Source organism: Chrysemys picta, chromosome 21, assembly GCF_011386835.1.
Source record: "Chrysemys picta bellii isolate R12L10 chromosome 21, ASM1138683v2, whole genome shotgun sequence".
Lineage (NCBI taxonomy): Eukaryota > Metazoa > Chordata > Testudines > Emydidae > Chrysemys > Chrysemys picta.
In genome coordinates, this window is record NC_088811.1 from 22,154,419 (window position 1) to 22,176,377 (window position 21,959).

Consider the following 21,959-nt stretch of genomic DNA (forward strand, 5'->3'; position numbering starts at 1 on the left):
TGATTTGGGGACTTCAACAGCTGAGTCAAGGGAGAGAATTCTTCCAGGAGTGGGTGGGTCAGCTTTTGTGGCCCGCATCATGCGGGAGGTCAGACTAGATGATCATAATGGTCCCTTCTGACCTTAGAGTCTATGAGTCTATGAGTCTATGAATCCTCCTCCAGCGTGCAGAGAGCCCTCTGGCGCTGCCCAGTCCAGACCAGCTTATCTGGCTTACCTTTCTTGCATAGCTCAGTGATGGGAGCTGACACAGAGCTAACATGGGGCATAAACCTCCGGGAGTGCTCCGCCATCCTAATAAAGGCCTGGGCCTGTTTCTTAGTCTGGGGAGCAAGCCAGTCTGTGATTGCCCCCACTTTGGCTGGCTCTGGCTTTAGGCAGCCGGTCCCCACCTTGTGGTCCAGGTACGACACCTCTGCCATCCCCACCTTGCACATCCCGGCTTTTACAGTCAGCCTTGCATCCGGGAGGCGACCCAGCCACCTCTTCACCTGGGACACCTGGTCCTCCCAGGTCTGGCTAATGGCACAAATATCATCAATGTACGCAAGGGTAAAATTATCCATCCCCCTCAGTAACTGATCCACCTGGCGTTGGTAGGTGACCGGTGCCTCCTTGAGGCCGAAAGGTAGGACTAGGGACTTGTACAGCCCCTAAGGGGTGACAAAAGCAGGTTTCAACCTGGCATCTGTGTCATGGAGTCCCCAGGCGATGCTCTGGAACTGCTCCCCGCAAAGCCAGTGAGGACTTTGGGGAGCTTCCTCTCCCTCAGAGCAGACTGTCTTCAGGGCAAGAAGCTCACATGGCTTCACCTCCTGGGTCTCTCCTGGGAGCATTCAGCATATGCCCCTCCGTGCGCTTCCCACAGTGAGTCTGCCCCAGCGGGGTCCTAGGGAAGCCAGAAGGTCCTTCACGCACCCCCACTTCGCAGTCAGACATGACTCTCAGCCAGCCAGTAAAACAGAGGTTTATTAGGTGACAGGACCTCGGTCTAAAACAGAGCTTGTAGGTACAAAGAACCGGACCCCTCAGCCAGATCCATCCTGGGGTCCCGTGAGCCAGACACCCCCATCTTCTGCCCTCACTCCTAGTCCCCAGCCAGCTCCAAACTGAAACCTCCTCCCCCCGGCCCCTCCTCCTCTCGGCTTTGTCTCTTTCCCGGGCCAGGAGGTCACCTGATCTCTTTGTTCACCTTTAGCTATCCCCTTGCAAGGGGGGAAGGGCCCTGGCCATTTGTTACTAGGAGACAGAGAGTAGGTGATTTATGCACACTGGCCTTTATCCCACCACCTAGAGACTTAATAAATGCACAGGGGAATGCATAGGGGAAACTGAGGCACCCACACAGTATTAGGGGAAATATTAAGAACAGTCCCCCTTCGTCACAATCTGCGAGTAACCTTTGGTGAAATCCCTGGTCATGGGGTACCAAGTCCCCCCCCCAACTTGTCTAGGATCTCATCAGGCCTCAATATGGGCAGACATGGTGATGGCCTTGAGCTTCCGATAGGCCACACAGAATCGGCCCATCTTTCCTGGGGACTACGGGAGAGGCCCCTGGGAGAGGTCCCTGGGGCTGGTGGATCACCCCTAAAGCCAGCATGTCTCTGACTTCTCCCTCCTGGGCCTGGGCTGTGTTCCCCGTTACTCTGAATGGGGAACACCTGATGGGAGGGCCGGCTCCCATCTCCACCCAGGGGACAGCTCGGTTAGTGAGCCCAGGCTGGTTGGAAAACAGCTGTGGGTACGAATGCAGCACCTCTCTGATCTCTGCCTGCTGGGCAGGGGTTAGCTGGTCAGAGAGGGGAACTGATTCCAGCAAGGGGCCGGCTCTGGTTTCAGGGACCACACACGGCCAGTACCAGCCTCTCCCTGTCACAGTACAGCTCCATCAGGTTGACCTTGTTCCCTGGTGGCTGTGAGCCCGATTGGGCAGTTCCATCACATTGTTCTTCTCATTCACCTGCTGGATGACCTTGAAGGGCCCGTCCCAGGCAGCTTGCAGCTTATTCTTTCTCACCTGGACGAGACCCATCACCTGCTCCCAGTGCCTCCCTGGGGCCCTGGCTAGGTGCTCCCAGTGCCTCCCTGGGGCCATGGCTAGGTTCTCCCTGGCCAGACCCATGAGCTCAGCGAGCTTTTCCCAGAAAGTCAGTACATACTCCACCACTGATTCTCCATCGGGAGTGGCCTTCCCTCCCATCTGTCCCTCACCAAGTCCAGGGCCACCTTCTGAAAAGGCTCATCTATGACAGACAGGTGTCCCAAGGCTGCTTTACCCTTGTCCCAGGCCATTTGCACCCTCTGGACAAGGCAGCCCTGGTTGGCAGCTGTCCCCCCTGGCTGTGGTTCCCCACACTCAGCTGGGGTCTCTGATCCCCCTGGGCTCAGCTCTGCCCCTGCTGTCCCAGTGAGGGCAAGGCAGGAAGCCCGCTGCTTTGCTCACAGCATCAGAGCCAGCGTGAGCCACCTCCCCCGTGTGCAGGGGGGCAGGGAGCATCTCTCTGTCCCACTCAGCTCCAGGGCTCTGGTTACAGACAGGCAGGTGGTCAAAAAAGCAAACAGGATGTTAGGAATCATTAAAAAGGAGATAGAGAATAAAAAGGAGACTATATTATTGCCCTTATATAAATTGATGGTACGCCCTCATCTTGAATACTGCGTACAGATGTGGTGTCCTCATCTCAAAAAAGATATACTGGCACTAGAAAAGGTTCAGAGAAGGGCAACTAAAATGATTAGGGGTTTGGAATGGGTCCCATATGAGGAGAGATTAAAGAGGCTAGGACTCTTCAGCTTGGAAAAGAGGAGACTAAGGGGGGATATGATAAAGGTATATAAAATCATGAGTGATGTGGAGAAAGTAGATAAGGAAAAGTTATTTACTTATTCCCATAATACAAGAACTAGAGGTCACCAAATGAAATTAATAGGCAGCAGGTTTAAAACAAATACAAGGAAGTTCTTCTTCACGCAGCGCACAGTCAACTTGTGGAACTCCTTACCTGAGGAGGTTGGGAAGGCTAGGACTATAACAGGGTTTAAAAGAGAACTGGATAAATTCATGGAGGTTAAGTCCATTAATGGCTATTAGCCAGGACGGGTAAGGAATGGTGTCCCTAGCCTCTGTTTGTTAGAGGGTGGAGATGGATGGCAGGAGAGAGATCACTTGATCATTACCTCTTAGGTTCACTTCCTCTGGGGCACCTGGCATTGGCCACTGTCGGTAGACAGGATACTGGGCTAGATGGACCTTTGGTCTGACCCAGTACGGCCGTTCTTATGTATCCTGAGCCTAGCTGCTCCTTTCCACGGCCAGCAGGTCATTTGCATTTTCACTGACCACTTCAGTCTCAGCCAATTGGTTCCCTGGATTCAAATTCAAATCCTCAGCCATTTCAGGAGCAGGGCCTGGATCCTGTCCCAAATAGATACAGTTACCCCCCAACAGGACTTCACAGCTGATATCTTGGAGAACCCCAACTACCAGCCAGCCTGGCCCCTCCTGGGTCTGCACAGGGATCCGGGCCATAGGCAGGGCGAGGGGCTTCCTCCCTGGGACCTTCACCCACATCACAAGCCCTGCAGCATCTGGTGAAGCTGCACTATCTGGGGCCTGACAACAGTTCTCTATGTCCCAGGATCTCACCACCCCAGGAATGTCTGCCACCCCGCCCATCTGACTAAACAGCTCTATGGCCTTGGGACCCAGGAAGGGGACTAGCCTTTCCTGTCTCTCATGGTCCTCTGACTCCTTCGATCTCAGCTCCAATTCCATCCATCTCAGATCTACCGATGGGGAACCCAGTGGAGACCCCCCTGCTGGTCAGGGACACGGGTCTCCAGGACACTAGGCTGCTCCCAGCCTATCTTGTGGCCCCAGCTGGGTTAGGAACCGGCTCCTTAGAGCGAGCCTCGTCTTCCAACTGAGCAATCAGCTGTGCCTTAGTGAGCTTTCCAATACACAGCCCCCTCTCTCTGCACAGCTCTACAATGTCCTTCTTAAGGAGATGGTTATAGACCAGCTCCACGCTGCTCCCAAGTGGTCACAGACTCACAGGCCTGTGCCCTGGGAGGAACCTGTGACGTTGTGCAGTCTATATGGTTTTATAAAAAATGGTAATGAGTGAATATTATGTAACTGGAATATGCTTCATGCAAAAGGTCTCTTGTAAGGTATCATTACAAAGCTTATAATCTACTGAGTGTGATCTTCCTATTTGTATAAATGTACCACTCTTGTATCAGAAACTAGAAATATGAAATATAACTCTGAGGGCCTATTGTAATTATGCAAAGTGGTTTGGAATCTTGATGACTCCCATTAACCAGGACCATTGTCTGCAGGTGGCTGTGTTTACCTGTAAGTCTTCCTGTGTATGTGTGAGCTGGCAAGTGGACAATGACGTCTTGCAGTGACATGTGATCATGTCACCTGAACTGGAATCCACCTTTAACCTGGTGCTTTTCCAGTGAGGTGGGGTGGAAACCCAGAGAGAGACAAAGGATTCCCGCCTTATGCAAAAGATATATAAAGGGGTGGAAGAGAACAGAGAAGGAGAGGAGCCATCATGAAGAATCCCCTAGCTATCACCTGAGCTGGAACAAGAGCTGTGCCAGGGGAAAGAATTGTGCCCAGGCCTGGAAGGTGTCCAGTCTGAGAAAAAACTTACTGAAGCATCTCTGAGGGTGAAATTATCTGTATTCAGTTTGATTAGACATTTTATTTTATTTTGCTTGGTGACTTACTTTATTCTGTCTGTTACTACACCTCTACCCCGATATAACGCGACCCGATATAAAACGAATTTGGATATAACGCGGCAAAGCAGTGCTTGGGGGAGGGGGAGCTGTGCACTCCGGTGGATCAAAGCAAGTGGTAAGATTTTTTGGCTCCCGAGGACAGTGTTATATCGGGGTAGAGGTGTACTTGGAATCACTTAAACAGGGCCGGCTCCAAGTTTTTTGCCGCCCCAAGCAAAAACAATTTCCCGTGCCCCCCCCGGCTCCACCCCAACTCCGCCCCTTCCCTGCTCCATTCCAACCCCTTCCCCAAATCCCTGGCCCCGCCTCCTCCCCTGGGTGCGCCACATTTCCCCTCCTACCCCTCCCTCCCAGGCTTGCCGCAAAACAGCTGATTCGCGCAGCAAACATGGAAGGGAGGGGGGAGAAGCGGAGCGGCAGTGCTCTCGGGGGAGCAGGCGGCAGTGGAGCGGAGGTGAGCTGGCGGGCGGAGCAGTTCCTCTGCCCCGCCCCCCGGGTCACTTCCTGCGGCCCTCCCCACCCCCCACCACAGCTCATTTCCGCTCAGGGCCAGCTCCCGGCTTTTTGCGCCCCATGCAAAAAAAAAAAAAAAAAAGGAGCCGGAGTGCCGCCCCTTGGAAAGTGCCGCCCCAAGCACATGCTTGGAGCGCTGGTGCCTAGAGCCGGCCCTGCACTTAAATCCGACTTTGAGTTAATTAAGAAGTCAAAAGTGATTTTATTAAATACAGAGTATGTATTAATACCTGGGGGAGCAAACAACTGTGCATCTCTCTCAGTGTTATAGAGGGCGAACAATTTATGAGTTTACCCTGCATAAGCTTTATACAGAGTAAAACGGGTTTATTTGGGTGTAGACCCCATTGGGAGTTGGGCATCTGAATGCTAAAGACAAGCACACTTCTGTGAGCTGTTTTCAGGTAAACTTGCAGCTTTGGGGCAAGTATTTCAGACCCTGGGTCTTTGTTGGAGCAGACAGGAGTGTCTGGCTCAGCAAGACAGGGTGCTGGAGTCCTGAGCTGGCAGGGAAAACAGGAGCAGAGGTAGTCTTGGCATATCAGTTGGCAGCTCCCAGGGGGGTTTCTGTGATCCAACCCATCACAGAACCCCTTCAGTGCAACAGCCTTATCGGGGGTCCACTCTCTCTCGGGGTTGAGCCGTAGGCTCCTCCACCTCCTGGAACCGCACCTCTCTGAGCCTTCAGCATGCCTGTCCCCAGGGCCGGTGCAAGGATATCTTGCGCCCTAGGCGAAACTTCCACCTTGCGCCCCTCCTCCTCCCCCCCGCCTCCCCGGAGCATCGCTTATTATAAACTTTCAAAAATGAATACAGTAGTGTAAAAAAAAATTGGGGGGGCACCGCTTTTTGGGCCCCCAAATCTTGGCAACCTAGGCGGCTGCCTAGTTCACCTAGCAGTTACATCGACCCTGCCTGTCCCTCAGACTATCAGGCCTCTGCTCTCTCAGCTCCCCACTATCCCTGGGAGGAACCCCTTCAGTGCGACAGCCCATCTCGGGGGTCCACCTCTCTCGGGGTTAAGCCTCCGCCTGGAACCGCACCTTTTGGAGCCTCCAGCATGCCCGTCTCTTGCTAATCCCCCTTCGTTTTACTGTTCTCCAGTCACTTACTGCAGGATGCTGTCCAAGGGGTGCAGTTTATCCTACCACTGCCACCGGTTGTCACGGAGTCACCAGGGCGATGCTCTGGAACTATTCCCTACAAAGCCAGTAAGGACTCTGGGGGAGCCTCCTCTCTCTGTCTCCAGGGCAAGAAGCTTACACAGCTTCGACCTTCCCGGGTCTGACCTCGGAGCATTCAGCATCCTCTGCCCCACAGTGTACTTCCCACAGCAAGTCCGCCCAGGCTGGGCTCCTGGGGAAGCCAGAGGGCCCTGCACCCCAACTCCACAGTCAGCAGTGACTCTCAGCCAGCCGGTAAAACAGGTGGTTTATTAGTCAACAGGAACACAGGGTAGGGCAGAACTTGTTAGCACAGAAATCAGTGACTTTCAGCCAAGTCCATCTCAGGGGGAGGGGATCCCAGAGCCAGGGCTCTGGTCCTCCCCCTGAGTCCCAAGCCAGCCCACGCTTCTAACTGCCTGGCCCCTACCCTGCCCGCTCCTCCTCCTCGGGCCTTTGTCTCACTTCCCAGGCCAAGAGTCACCTGGTTGCATCCCCCTCCTGGGTCTCAGGTTACGAAGGGGTGGCCAGAGCATACATGCAGGCAGATGGAGCAACCCCCGCAAAAGTCACACAGGCTTAATCCCCTGTGTATTGCACCAATGTCTAGGTGCAATACACAGCGAAACTGAGGCACACACAGCATCCATGCAAAACAGTATTATAGAATCATTGAATCTCAGGGTCGGAAGGGACCTCAGGAGGTCATCTAGTCCAACCCCCTGCTCAAAGCAGGACCAACACTAACTAAATTATCCCAGGGCTTCATCAAGTCTGACCTTAAAAACCTCTAAGGAAGGAGATTGCACCCCTCCCTAGGTAACCCATTCCAGTGCTTCACCACCCTCCTAGTGAAAAAGTTTTTCCTAATATCCAACCTAAACCTCCCCCATTGCAACTTGAGACCATTACTCCTTGTTCTGTCATCTGCTACCACTGAGAACAGTCTAGATCCATCCTCTTTGGAACCCCCTTTCAGGTAGTTGAAAGCAATTATCAAATCCCCCCTCATTCTTCTCTTCTGCAGACTAAATAATCCCAGTTCCCTCAGCCTCTCCTCATAAATCGTGTGCTCCAGCCTCCTAATCATTTTTGTTGCCCTCCGCTGGACTCTTTCCAATTTTTCCACATCCTTCTTGTAGTGTGGGGCCCAAAACTGGACACAGTACTCCAGATGAGGCCTCACCAATGACTAATAGAGGGGAATGATCACATCCCTCGATCTGCTGGCAATGCCCCTACTTATACAGCCCAAAATGCCGTTAGCCTTCTTGGCAACAAGAGCACACTGTTGACTCATATCCAGCTTCTCGTCCACTGTGACCCCTAGGTCCTTTTCTGCAGAACTGCTACCTAGCCATTCGGTCCCTAGTCTGTAGCAGTGCATGGGATTCTTCCGTCCTAAGTGCAGGACTCTGCACTTGTCCTTGTTGAACCTCATTAGGTTTTTTTTGGCCCAATCCTCTAATTTGTCTAGGTCCCTCTGTATCCTATCCCTACCCTCCAGTGTATCTATCACTCCTCCCAGTTTAGTGTCATCTGCAGACTTGCTGAGGGTGCAGTCCACGCCATCCTCCAGATCATTAATGAAGATATTGAACAAAATCAGCCCCAGGACTGACCCTTGGGGCACTCCGCTTGATACCAGCTGCCAACTAGACATGGAGCCATTGATCACTTCCCGTTGAGCCTGACGATCTAGCCAGCTTTCTATCCACTTTATAGTCCATTCACCCAGCCCATACTTCTTTAACTTGCCGGCAAGAGTACTGTGGAAGACAGTATCAAAAGCTTTGCTAAAGTCAAGGAATAACACGTCCACTGCTTTCCCCTCAACCACGGCGCCAGTTATCTCCTCATAGAAGGCAATTAGGTTAGTCAGGCATGACTTGCCCTTGGTGAATCCATGCTGACTGTTCCTGATCACTTTCCTCTCCTCGAAGTGCTTCAGAATTGATTCCTTGAGGAATCCCCACTTTGTCAAACGGGGGTTTCTGGGTCTCACTGCCCTGTGTCTCAGGGAGGTACGGGGGGATACTGAGTCTCACTGCCCTGTGTCTTGGGGGGTACCAGAGAGCTGCTCTGTCTCAGGGGTGGGGTACAGGGAGGGTGCTGGGTCTCACTGCCCTGTGTCTTGTGGGGGCATAGGGGGGTGCTGGATCTGACTGCCCTGTGTCTCGGAGGGGTACAGGAGGAGTGCTGGGTCTCACTGCCCAGTGTTTCAGGGGGGGCACGGAGGGTACTTGGTCTCACTGCCTTGTGTCTTGGGGGGCCAGTTAAGGGGGTGCTGTGTCTCACTTCCCTGTGTCTCGGGGGGGCACAGGGGGGGTGCTGGTTCTCTCTGCCCTGAGTCTCAGGGGGGCATGGAGGGGGTGCTGGGTCTCACAGCCCAGTGTCTCGGGGGGGTGTGCAAGGGGAGCGTGGGGTCTCACTGTCCTGTGTCTCGGGGAGGGGTGTAGGAGGGTGTAACGAAGCGGCCTTTGGCGGGACACTACTGAGAATATCAATTCAGGACAAATTACTTAGAGCAGGGCACTCACAGCCCAAGGCTGGGGGTCCTTCACTACTAAGGCATCACTAAACCAGCCAGATAGAGAGGACTTCGGTTTTATCCCACTGGCTAACCAGAAGTCATACAAGCAATTCCCTCAGACACTCCAGTTTCCCAGTATCCCCACCAGGGCCACTCCTTATGGGGATGAATGGTTATGAAAACCAATACCCCAGTAAAAGAAAAAAGATTCTCCCAATCCCAAAGGCCTGAGCCCCAGACCCAGGTCAATATACCAGTCAGATCTTACCCACAAATCACGCTGTTGCCAATCCTTTAGGATCTAAAATCTAAATGTTTATTCATAAAAAGAAAGAAATACAGATGAGAGTTAAAATTGGTTAAATGGAACCAATTACACACAGTAATGGCAAAGTTCGTGGATCAGGCTTGTAGCAGTGATGAAATAAACTGCAGGTTTAAATCAAGTCTCTGGAGCATCCCCAGCTGGGATGCGTCATTCAGTCCTTTGTTCAGAGCTTCAGTTTGTAGCAAAGTCCCTCCGGAGGTAAGAAGCAGGATTGAAGACAAAATGGAGGGATTTCCAGGGCCTTTTATATCCTCTGCCAATGTGGAAGGACACCCCTTTGTTCTTACTGTGGAAAATCACAGCAGCAAGATGGAGTTTGGAGTCACATGGGTAAATCACATGCATGACTCTTTACAGGTAGAGCAGCCATTGCTCACATGCTACCTTGAAAGTTCCCAGGAAAACTCAGATGTGGATTGGCATCTCCCAAAGTCCATTGTCAGTTAAGTGTTTCTTCATTAGGCACTTACTGAGAATAGTCCTTTCTCAAGAAGCTGACCAAATGCTTCACTAATGCTACTTAGAATCAAACATTGAGATACAAGTACATAGCCTATATTCATAACTTCACATACAAAAATGATACACACATACAGACAGCATAATCATAACCAGCATAGACACCTTACTTGATCTCCTTTGTACCAGATTTGGTGCAACTCTAGGATCTTGTTTGCAACAATGATCTATACGGTCACAGTTCATGTCAATAACGTCACAGGGAGCGCTGGGTCTCACTGGCTAGTGTCTCAGGGGGAACAGGGTCTCACTGCCCTGTGTCTTGGGGGGACACAGCAGGTTCCTGGGTCTCACTGCCCTGTGTCTCGGGGAGGGAGTTAGTGGGGTACTGTGTCTGACTGCCCAGTGTCTCGGGGGGGGGAGGTTTTAGGGGGTACTGGGTCTGACTGCCCCATGTCTGCAGGGGGGAGCCAGCATTGCAGAGGCCTGAGGTGCTGCGGGATTTCTCACGCTCGTCATCTAGCGCCAGCAGCTTCGGCAGCGTGGTGGAGGAGAACGAGGGTGCTGACGATGACACGGGCGCGGTAAGTCAGGATGGAGCTTGGTGCACTGGCCCCTTTCCCTGACCTCTCAGCTTCGGGCTGGAGGGGCCCTCGCTGCACAGGTCGGGTCCCTGCTGGCCACGGGGCACTGAGGGGGGATCGCAGCCATGGAGCCTGTCTCCTGAGTGGGGGGTCCCTGTCAGGCGGGACGGGGGTGCTCAGCGGCTGGGGAGGACCCAGCATCCTCAGCTGGGAGGGGACTCTAAGTCTTCCAGGAAGAGCCCATTTCTGGAGCTCATCAGCCGGGGAGTGTCTGCCTCACCGCCCCCCATCCCTTTCCTGTGTGTGCTGCAGGAGAGCCAGGCCTTGGGAACGCCCCACAAGCAAGACTCCTTCATCTACAGCACGTGGCTGGATGACAGCCTCAGCACTGCCAGCGGGGGGAGCTCTCCAGGTACCCGACCGGGACCCCACCCAGTGCGGCCCCAGCCACCGCCGGCCCCCACCCCCACACCCCCTGTCCCCTCCCCCTTTCCTCTGTGCCCTCCCCTGGCGCTGCCTCTCTGAGATCCTCCTGATGCATCTATGGGGCAGGAGCCTGGCCTCTGCCACAGACCTGCCAGCAGGGGGCTGCAATCACACTGCCGAGTGCCCCCCCCCGCCACCTCCCTGTTCACACACTCTGCCAAGCACCATACCATGGCACAGCGACCCCTGCTGTAGCACCTCAAGCTTCTGCGTTTGCCCGAGTGTCTACCTGAGAGCTGTGCACCTACCTTGCCAGCGAACAGCTCTGGGGATGGGCAAGATAGCCTGGCATCTGGGGCTGGGTGCGCCAAAGGGGCAGATGATAATCACTAGCTCTTGTATAACATGTCAAAGCGGTTGGGCGCTCAGATGCCATTAGCAGGGGGATCTGAGTCTCCATTTTACAGATGGGGGAACTGAGGCACCCAAGTTCACACAGCAGGCCCCTGGCAGAGCTGGGAATAGAGTCCAGGTCTCTTGAATCCCAATGTAGTGCACTGTCCATTAGGCCGCACTGCTTCCCATGCTGGGTGGAGAGCTGGGGGGGGTTGGGGCATACACACAGTTTGGGGAGTGGAGCCCGTAGCATCAGGAAAAGAACTGCAAGGGTGGCTGGAAATCTTCCTGCTGCCAGCTGGGCAGCCTGCTCAGGGCGGCACTAGAAATCCCACAGCAGGGAGATGCTGCTGGTGGGGTGTCGGGGGAAAGGCAGAGCCCTGAGTTCAGGCCATGGCAGGGCTGAAGCTGCCGTCTCTGCTCATGCTGCTCTACGCTGCTGGAGATAGCACAGCTAGCTGGTAATGCGAAGCACGCTGGGTTTGGCTTCAGTGTAGCCAGGTTCCTTGGTGCCTCTCGGGAAGCGTCAAGCAGCCTTAAAGGGGAGCAGAAATGGCGCCCAGTGAAGCCTGCATGTGCAGGGGGCTTCCACTGCCAGGGCAGGGCAGGAGGCACACCAGGTCAGGGACGTTGCCCTGCAGCTATTCTCTGCTCCCCAGAGGGCTCTGGGAAGCAGGGCATAAGTTAGAGCAGCCCCAACGGGGCAGTAATTTACACGGGTGCCATGCAGGCCTCTGTGTGGCTCCATTAGACAGGGAGCACTCAGAGCCCCCATCCCCTCCCCCACTGCTGCTCAAGCTCTGGCCTGGGCCGAATGGGAATCAGTCCCCTGCATCGTCCGCTATGAACATGGCTCCACCACTTGCCTGTGCACCAGCTCTCTGGCTACTAAGTGTCAGGCATTTAGTTCTCCCGGCCGTGCTGGGAGCTCGCATCCCAATCTGACTCTGCCTTCCAGGACCCTCCCAGTCTCCCCAGCCTGAGCCCAGGAAACCTGGAGACCCTGCCTGTCCGGAGATCAAAATCCAGCTTGAGAGGTCTGAGCGGCACACACCCCACCTGGTGAGTGTGCTGGGGCTAAGGGCCAGGGTCCCGGGGAGAAGCCAGTGGGCCTTTACATGCAGGATGGCACCTGCCAGGACTCCTAGGGCCTGCTCGCGGGGCGGGGTAGAGGAACTCCAGTGCTACCCTGAGGAGCCCCCACTACTCAGCACCTTGACACCGGCACGGCTTTGCAGAAGAGAAGCAGTGTCCATTCCCCTTCCCCACCTGAGAGCCTGGGGCATAGAGGGCCAATTCCTGACTGTCTCTCAGGCCTGTGAACGTGGCGCCAAGCCCCCGTGCCCCCCAATTCTGGGCGGCTTTGCCTGGCTAGCTGCAGCATTCTGGCCCTTGCTATGCCCCCTGTGCAAGACGCTCTGAGCCCCCCATCACCCCTGCTTTGGGGCATTGGCCACAGTAGCAGAAGGGGGGGCTGTTGTGTGAAGTGGGATTCTCCAAAGCGCTCAGCAGGGACTGCATGCTTCCCCCCGGGGGTGGCTAGCACCACTGGCTGCAAAGGAGCCACAATAGACCCAGCTCCAGGCACTCCGCCATCCTGCCTGCTGCAGGGCTGGGAGCCCGAGTGTGTCCCTGGTCTGGGGCTCCAGAGATCCTCACGCACCTGTCGTAGGCTCAGCACCAGTGGACAATGCTTTGCCCTCAAGGAGACAGCTTTTGTCCAGATCCCCTGGGGTCAACGTGCAGCCCAAGGCCTGCAGCCACACCTGTGGGTCAAATGCTTCTAACTCACCCTTATCCCAGATTTGCCTGTGAGTCTCCGTCTGCTCCCGCGCTCAGGGCTGGGCCAAGTTAGCCAGAGGCACCAAGTGTCTTGGTCCCTGCTTGTGGGACGACAACTCCTGGGCCAGGAACAGCCACTCGCTCTGGCCTAGCCCGTGTGCCAGACGCAGAACTATTAAACCCTTCCGTGGCTGGGCTGAAGCCGCACCCAAGGCACGTCTGCCCCAGGGCTGGATGAACACCAAAGTGGTGGCTCTCTATGGGTTTCATAGAATATCAGGGTTGGAAGGGACCTCAGGAGGTCATCTAGTCCAACCCCCTGCTCAAAGCAGGGCCAATCCCCAAACAGATTTTTGCCCCAGATCCCTAAATGGCCCCCTCAAAGATTGAACTCACAACCCTGAGTTTAGCAGGCCAATGCTCAAACCACTGAGCTATCCCTGCCCCCTTTATGACCCCAGTATTGTGGTTAATGTCCCCATCTGTGTGTCTGTCCATGCAGAGCTGCTAGTCCCTCACCTAGTCTCCGTGGATGTGCATCCCCCGAAGGTCAGCACCCTCAGTCCTGCCTAATTTGCTGGTGCCTGGGGAAGGATGGTTATGGGGGGGCAGGGCTTTGCCGGAGCCTGGGGGTGGGATGATTATGGGGGGGCAGGGCTTTGCCGGAGCCTGGGGGAGGGATGGTTATGGGGGGGCAGAGCTTTGCCGGTGCCTGGGGGCGGGATGGTTATGGGGGGGCAGGGCTTTGCTGGAGCCTGGGGGAGGGATGGTTATGGGGGGGCAGAGCTTTGCCAGTGCCTGGGGGCGGGATGGTTATGGGGGGCAGGGCTTTGCCGGAGCCTGGGGAGGGATGGCTGGGGGGGCAGGGCTTTGCTGGTGCCTGGGGCGGGATGGTTGGGGGGCAGAGCTTTGCCGGTGCCTGGGGGCGGGATGGTTGGGGGGGCAGGGCTTTGCTGGTGCCTGGGGTGGGATGGTTGGGGGGCAGGGCAGAGCTTTGCCGGTGCCTGGGGAGGGATGGTTGGGGGGGCAGGGCTTTGCCGGAGCCTGGGGAGGGATGGTTGGGGGGCAGGGCTTTGCCGGAGCCTGGGGAGGGATGGTTGGGGGGGCAGGGCTTTGCCGGTGCCTGGGGAGGGATGGTTGGGGGGCAGGGCAGAGCTTTGCCGGTGCCTGGGGAGGGATGGTTGGGGGGCAGGGCTTTGCCGGAGCCTGGGGAGGGATGGTTGGGGGGGCAGGGCTTTGCAGGAACCTGGACAGGATGGTTATGGGGGGAGCAGGTCTCCCCCTCCTGCTGGGAGTACAAGCGCCCCCCCCCCCCGCCCTCCTGGGATTTGGGCTCTGCTAGGTGCTGGGGGCTGGCACTTGAGCCGGGCCCTGGGCCTTTGGGCAGCTGCCTTGTGCCATGTCAGCAGCTGGCCCAAGCGCTGCTGAGCCAGCTCTGAGCTGCCCTCTGTGTGTGGGGTGGGCAGAGCTCCTGGGCTGCCCCATTCCTGCCCTGTCCATGAAGGAGGCGATGGAGGGCAGCACGTTCTGTGGATTGTCTGTATTGCTTCCTCAATGCTCCTGGGCAAGGGGTTTCCAGGCCCCCCGGGGGGGATCCCCATTGCATCTGTTAGTCCCCAGTCGACAGCTGGCACAGGTTGGCTGGAGGGCGAGAAATCCCCCACTCACAGCCCTGAATCCTCAGATTTCCCAGTCCACGCTAAGGGCATAGCTGGCACATGGCCCGTGCTCTGCCCAGGACACAGAGCTCTCTCCACGTGTGCAGAAACCGCAGGGCTCCGGGACCTGCCAGTACTGGCGCAGGATGTCACCCCAAGGTCAGCTGGCAGACGGATCATTTGTGGGGTACCTTCTCCTGTTGGGCCGTGGTCTCCCCAGATCTTGGGGCACAGATTGTGTTTCCCCATGTCCCACCCTCTGGCCTGTCGTCCCTTCCGCCTCTGTGCCCATGGTTACCCCCGTCTCTGTTCTCCCCCAGCCTGGAGAAGACGGGGATTCTCACGGCCTGTGCCCAGCGCCCTCGCCCCACTCTCCTTCACCTGCAGCACCCACACAAGAAGCACAAGCTGAAGGGCTTGCAGAGGGCCCCGACCTTTGTCACAGCCGAAGACGACTGGCCCATCGCCGAAGCCAGCAGCCAAAGCCTGTGGCCTAGATGGCCAGGCCAGCTCCCTCCTTCCCTTCCCACATTGCGTCCAGGCGCTGGCTGCCTGAGAGCCGGAGCTGGCACACTTGGAAGGTCCCACCACATGGCCGAGGAGGCAACAGGCCATCCGCCCACGCCCAAAGCCTCTCCCGCAAGCAATCGAGACCTTGGAAGAGATTCCCGGTGGCCCTGCCCATCGTGTCCCCAGTCCCCAGTCCCCACCCAGCTCGGCCTGCTCTGCACTTTGCTGATGGGACACTTGGTCCATGCCCAGCCCTTGGACCCTGGGACATGCCCTGCAGCCCAAGGCACCTGGCAGGCCTTGAAGGAACCTCGCCAGAGAGGAAGCCATTTGTACCCAGGCACCCAGCTGCCAGGAATGATGCCATGGTGTGTTAGAGCCCAGCAACTCCCCACTGATGGCCAATCACCTGTGGCAGCTAGACTCTCCAGCCCCCACCTTTCCCGGCCAGCTGGGTCCCTGTTCCCCACCTGTGGGGCCACGTTGGCCAGTCTTATCCTGAAAGCCTCCCTCAGGGCCATCCCTGAGAGTCTGACCCAGCCCCGGAGGAGGAAGGGTGGCACGTAGATGGTACATAGGTAGAAGGGTGCCTGGGAACCAGCTTAGCGTCACTGGCAGAGCCCAGGCTAGGGAAGAGTCCTGGGGGAAGGAGGAATTGGGAGACTTGGCAAACTAGAAGTGGGACCCTGGTCCAAGGGAGAAGGTCTGACCCTGGCCCTGGCCTGGAAGGCCATGCCTCCAACTGCACTGCCAGCCCCCCTGCAGCTCTCCGACAGGCTGGCCGGTCTGCAGGGATGTAGCCAGCACCTGGCCCTTGCCAGTGGCAGGTGTATATACCCCCTTCTACCCCCATCTGTACACAGCCACCTACCATGGCCTTGAACAGCAGCCATGGCGCTGGGTTGATGCCCAGGGTGTGGAGGAAAGAGCCAGGCCTGGAATGGCTCTGCCCTGCCAGAGGGAGGGCTGCTTCCCCCTTCCCTTCACTGCTGCATGCCAGACTGGTTTGCAGTGAGGGTGTGGCTGGCCTGGGCATGGAGGCAAAAGCCAGGGATGTCTGTGCCCCAGTGCTGTGGGACACTAGCCCAGACTTTCAGCATCCTCTGTCGGTAGTGCCCCCCCCACTGGTAACATATGGCTGCGCAGTGCCCCTCTGCAGAGTGCCCTCACTGTGGCACCCTATGTCCCAGCTGCTCCATGAGCTTGGCAGCGTGCGGAGAGGGGGAGGGGCCTTCACCTGGGCCCCAGCACAAGGGCTCCCTGTGCACACTGCTCCCCTCCTGCCCTTAGTGATGCCCATACACTCCACAAACACCACTGTAGCTCTAAACCGTGGCCAGCAGGGGGCGCCCCAGCCCCCACTCTGTTCTTAGCACCCTGGAAGTAGAGTCCTGCAGAGAGCATGGGCTAGTGATGCCAGCCAGGGCTGCGGGCTGGGTGGGGCATGCGAATGGCTGGGGGAGCAATGCGGGGGCAGTGCCTTCAGACTGGGGTCTGAGAGAGAGCTCAGCTGCATTAGGCTTCACGACTGCTCAGCTCTGGGGCACCCAGGCCTGATCGGGGTGGAATCAGAGCCTGACGGCCTTAGAGTACATTTATCCCAAAGAGCCATGGTGCACTGATAGACCCATTGCAGCCACACGGGTTAACCCCGGCTCCTGCTGCAGGTGACTGGCCAGCTAGCTGACATGCTGCACCAGTAGCCCAGAGGCACAAGGGAGGTTCAACAGGCCTGGGCGGAAAAAGCCAATTCATTTTTTCAGGGATTTTTTAAAAAAATATTTTTTTTCCCCAAAAAGCTTCCTGCACTATTTTTTTGGTTTTTGTTTTTGATGAAAAAAAATGACCCCGAAATCCCTGAATAGTGAGTTTTCACAAACACTTTTCTGGTCAAATTTCCAATTTTTTGTGAAAATATTTTAACCCAGAAATGTTCCATTTATGTTTTTTCATTGACAGACCGGAACATTTTGACTAAAGTGACACAGGGGTGCCAGGAGTCCCTAAACCTAGTCAGGGCCCCCCAAAAACTGGGCAGGGGGGGAAATGTGACCAAAATAAAAATTTTCCACCAAAAAAAATCATTTTGCTGAAAAATACCTTTTTTGTTGGAAAAAAACATTTTTGGGGGTAAAGTCTGCCAGCTGTGATATTAACCTCTCCTGTGCCACTGCCCAGGGTTACGGGCAGCACATGATGCACTACAAACAGCAGACCTATGCTGCTCTCTAGCGCAGCTTCCTGGCCGCCACAGGGGTCACCAGCCACTCCGAGTCCATTAGCTCGTGAAGTAGGATGACCTTGGTGGGTAGCCATGGGTCTGTTTTCAGGTGGGGGCATGCACAGCACATTGTAAAAAAAAATAAAAATTGAAATGGCTTCCTCTGCGGGCAGGAAGGTACAACTCCATGATGTGTATGTATTTAATTTTAAACTGCCTACTGTCTAGGTAATATAACTATGCTGTGAACACCCAGGGGTATTTTATGTCTGTGTTGTATTCATTTTTTTTAAAGCGACATAAAATGCATTGGATCCAATTCTAAATTAATGTTCAGAAACTAATTTTTTTTTAAAATCCGAGATTGTGTTTGTGTTTCTGGTGACATATGTATAAAATAAAGTTCTATTTATCGCTATTGTAAGATGATGCTCTTTGCAAAAATGATTTTTAGGATACACAGGCTGGAAAGTAAAATGAACCCCCTGTGCAGCTCCAAGGTGGGTTTGGGGAGCAGGGGGCCAAGGGCCACGGCATCTGGCCTGGCCCTGGACCATCCAGACAGGGATGATACTTTGCATGGCTCAAGGATTTTGTAGGCAAGAATGTCAGTTGTGATGGGGTAAATCCCACTCCAAGGCAAGGCTACGCCACATGCCCCAGATTGTGACACTGATGCAGATTAAGGATAATTTTTTAAGGTGCTCCCTGATTTTGGTGTCAGACCGGAAGCACCTTGGCCCAGAGCCATTGAGGCACCTAATTCCATTGAAATCAATGGCAGTTAGGAGGCGTAATATGTTTGAGGCTACAGGCCCTTGAGCCTTGTTTCCGAAAGAGCCAGGTACCTCCCCGTTCCAGTTGAACTCAGTGAGCCCCAGGAATCTCAAATTGCCTAAAGTCCATCAGGCTCAACCCCCACTTCCCCCGCTCTCCTGGCCTTGTGCTGCAGCTGCTAGGCAAGACTACCTCACAGTGTGCCTCCCCCAGAGCCTGGAGCCAGTGCAAAGGGGATGGAGTCGGGGCGGGCCCCCACCCCTAGGTTCAGCCACAGCAAGACAAAGTATGTGGGGGCCAGCTGCAAGCCAGCGCCTGTGACACCAGGCTGGGACCCAATGACTCCGGAGCACCAGGGCCAAGCCGAGCCGAGCAGCCACATGGCTGGGCGCCCCTCCTGCCTGGGCTGCATTGCTCCGCGCAGGTTTCCGGGTCAGGGGGGTCCCGCTAGCTGGACTTCACTGGGTTCCTTCCTGCTTTTCCCCTCCCCCCCCAAGGAAACAGCTGTCCCCGCCAGCCAGTGTCAGCTGAGGCGCAGGATCAGCCCTCACTGGGGACCCCCTTCCAGTGCCTAGCTGTCTGCATGGCACCTGCCCGGCTTTGGGGCCTTGTCCTTGGGATCAGGGTTATGCTGGTGCCATGCTCCCGAGAGCCACTAGATGGTGCCATGACCCTATTGCTGCAGACCTGGCCTTGTGCCCAGGTGGCCTGTGCGGTGTGTCCCCGGCCAGGGCTGTGCTGGCCCGGCCCCAGCCCCAGCAGCCAAGGAGGCGGGAGCAGTGGCACAGGCAGAGCCAGAGTGTCCCTGGCGGCCAAGCAGGGACAGGAGCTGCACAGCAACAGGCCGGGTTGCAGGGGCAGCAAAGGGTACAGCCCGCAGAGCGAGTGCTGGCAAACAGGCAGCTCCCAGCTGAGCCAGACATCTCTAGTGGGCTCATAGGGTTACCGTTCGTCCGGACTCTCCCGGACATGTCCGGCTTTTTGAGTTTAAAAATAGCGTCCGGGGGGGGATTTGCAAAGGTCCGGATTTCACACACTTCCCCCTCCACCCCCCCATGCAGAGCAGCCAGCCGGATCGAGCCACTCGCACGGGGCTCCGGCAGCCAGAGCCCCTCCTCCACTTCCCCCTCCTCTCCCCTGCAGCTTCAGATCACTCCCCTCCTCTCTCTCCCCCACTCCCCTTCCCTGCATTCGCAGATCGCCGGCCATTTGCAACGGGCCTCCAGCAGTCTGGAGCTCCTGCCCCTCCCCTGCTGCCCAGCGCGCCGCTCCGCAGCACTCTGCGAGGATGGGAACTGGGCTATGCGCTCCGTGGGGGAGCGCGGCAGCGTGTCGGGCTCGGCGTGGAGCCTGACACACTGTTCTGAGCGGCACGGTAAGGGGGGCGGAGATGGGGCAAGGGGGTTCTGGAGGGGGCAGTCAAGAGACAGGGAGCAGGAGGAGGGTTGGATGGGTCAGGAGTTCTGGGGGGGGCTGTCGGGGGCAGCGGTGTGGATAAGGTTTTGGGCAGTCAGGGGACAGGTAGGGGGTAGGGTCCTAGGGGGGCAGTTAGGATGTGGGGAAGGTCTCAGGAGGGGACAGTCAGGGGACAGGGAGCAGAGGGGTTTAGATGGGTCAGGAGTTCTGGGGGGGGCTGTCAGGGGGTGGGGGTGTGGATAAGGGTTGGGGCAGTCAGGGGACAGGTAGGGGGTAGGGTCCTAGGGGGGCAGTTAGGATGTGGGGAAGGTCTCAGGAGGGGACAGTCAGGGGACAAGGAGCAGTTAGGGGCAGGAGTCCCAGGAGGGGGCAGTCAGGGGACAAGGAGCGGGGGGGTTGGGAGTTCTGAGGGGGGCAGTCAGGGGGCGGGGAGTGGGAGGGGCAGGGGCGGGGCTCCCACCATTCTCTTTTTTGATTGTTGAAATATGGTAACCCTAGGGCTCATCACAGTGGTGGCTGAGCGCCTGCATCTCACCTGACTTGTAGTCCCCATCTCCCCCCCTTTCCAGCCATTATGGACAGTTGCTATAGAATTTATTAGGAATGTAACCAATAATCAACCAGGCCTCTCCCGAAACCTCTGGGAAATTGAATGGAGCATCCCACCGCTGCACTAGACTTCAATAGTTCGGCTTAAAAACGCTCCAGAAAGGTGCCATTCTCTAACCCACTGATGGGGCCTTGGCTGCTTCTGATAGCTGGCTGGAAATTTTGCAAGGCAGGTAAATACATTCATTTTCAATCACAACCCAGTGCAGGATTCAATCCCAGGTCTCCTGGGGTGCTAATGGGGACAAGGACTTTGGAATACCCCAGTCTAAAGAGAGCCCCGCCAGATGCTAGAACAGGAGACGTTCCCATTCATTGGGCCTGCATAGGGGAAAACCCCCTTGCTCGCACACTACCACATCACGCACCCCACCACACCCCGGCACATTTTTAGAAAGACTCGAGGCCCCCAAAGACTCAAGCAAATCCTTAAGCCTGGGGGGAAGCTCAGTGGTTTGAGCATTGACCTGCTCAACCCAGAGTTGTGAGTTCAATTCTTGAGGGGGCCATTTAGAGATCTGGGGCAAAAATCTGTCTGGAGATTGGTCCTGCTTTGAGCAGGATGGACTAGATGATCTCCTGAGGTCCCTTCCAACATTGATATTCTAGGATTCTATTCTATGGCAGCACTTCCAGTTCCTTTGGGCCAATTCCTGCTGCTGCTGGTGTCGGGAGGGGTTTAGGCAACAGCTGATGGCACTGGAGTTAAATGGCTGGATGTAAACACCTAGCATCTCACAGCTGTGGTGAGGCTACATGGGCAGTAGGGAACTTCCTCATGACACAGGTCCAGGCTCTTCTTCACGTGCCCAGAAGAGGCCAGACCATTGTTCCCTCTAATTTTTCCCTCACATGTGCGGAATGAATTTTGTGATGTGCACCAATAGGAGGTGATGTGTGGCAGGGGGTGGGGCTGAGAGGTTTGGAGTATGGGAGGGGACTCAGTGCTGGGGCAGAGCTCTGGGGCTCCACGGGATAGGCGCCTCTCCCCGGGCCACAGCAGGTCCGGGTTGGGGCCAGGGGAGGGGCACCTCACTCCCTGGCCACGGGAGGTCAAGGGCTAGGCTGGGGCCAGCAGGGAGAGGCACAGCTTAGAGGGAAGTTAGGGCCGGACACAATGGCCTGGATCCACAGAAGGACTTAAATGTGGCAATGCTGAGCGTTGCAGGGCTTACATTTTAGGGGCCATGGGTACAACCCTGGGGTGCACAAAGCTGATGAATGGGGCGAGACCAGCACCTAAGAACATGCTCCCCAAAAGCCAGCATGCTTAACAGGGAGTCACCTCTGCTCACCAATGGGAGACCTGATGAGAGGCGTGTCCTGGAGCTAGGCAACCTTGTCTGGGCTGCAGGCAGGCACTAGCTCTGCTAGCGAGCCACAAATAGGTGCCCCTCTCTGGGACAGGTGGCTCAGGCGCCCAAGTCATGCTGGCAGGACTGAGTCAGCTATCTGCCTGCACCACACAAAACAGCCAGAGAATGACATGGTGGTGCTCATCCCAGTGGTTGGCGCACTCACATGGGATGTGGCAGGCCTGGGTCTGAGAGGAAAAGGGGCTTGAACAGGCTCTCCCACCTCTCAGGAATGGGCTCTAACCAGTGGGCTCAAAGCAATAAGGTAGGCACCACTATCAAATAGGGCTCGATCCTTTCGGCACGCTCTGAGCACACCCACCTGCTTGGCCCTGCAGGTACGATCACCCCCCGGCTTCCCCTGGGTTGTGGATTGCGCAGCAGCACAGGTGCTGTGGCACCTTTTGCCCTGAACACGTAGGTGCTGAGTTTGGGGGCAGCTGAGTGGGGGCTTGGGGATGGCAG

At 56.2% G+C, this 21,959-nt stretch overlaps 1 protein-coding gene across 20 annotated transcripts in view; it reads left to right on the top strand.

Annotated features, from left to right (window-relative positions):
- The window catches only part of RAP1GAP (RAP1 GTPase activating protein), a 200,268-nt gene extending 182,507 nt beyond the window's left edge, over positions 1–17,761 (top strand). For 19 of the 20 annotated variants that reach the window (XM_042856255.2, XM_065575358.1, XM_005281706.3 and 16 more), the window contains 4 exons: positions 10,224–10,344; positions 10,657–10,756; positions 12,125–12,228; positions 14,927–17,761. In XM_042856255.2, coding sequence (XP_042712189.2) covers positions 10,224–10,344; positions 10,657–10,756; positions 12,125–12,228; positions 14,927–15,103 — 502 coding nt within the window. In that variant the 3' untranslated portion in view covers positions 15,104–17,761. Of the gene's footprint in view, positions 1–10,223; positions 10,345–10,656; positions 10,757–12,124; positions 12,229–13,450; positions 13,498–14,926 lie in introns of all 20 variants that reach the window. The other variant, XM_065575353.1, reaches the window with a different exon arrangement.
- The last annotated feature ends 4,198 nt before the right edge of the window (positions 17,762–21,959 follow it).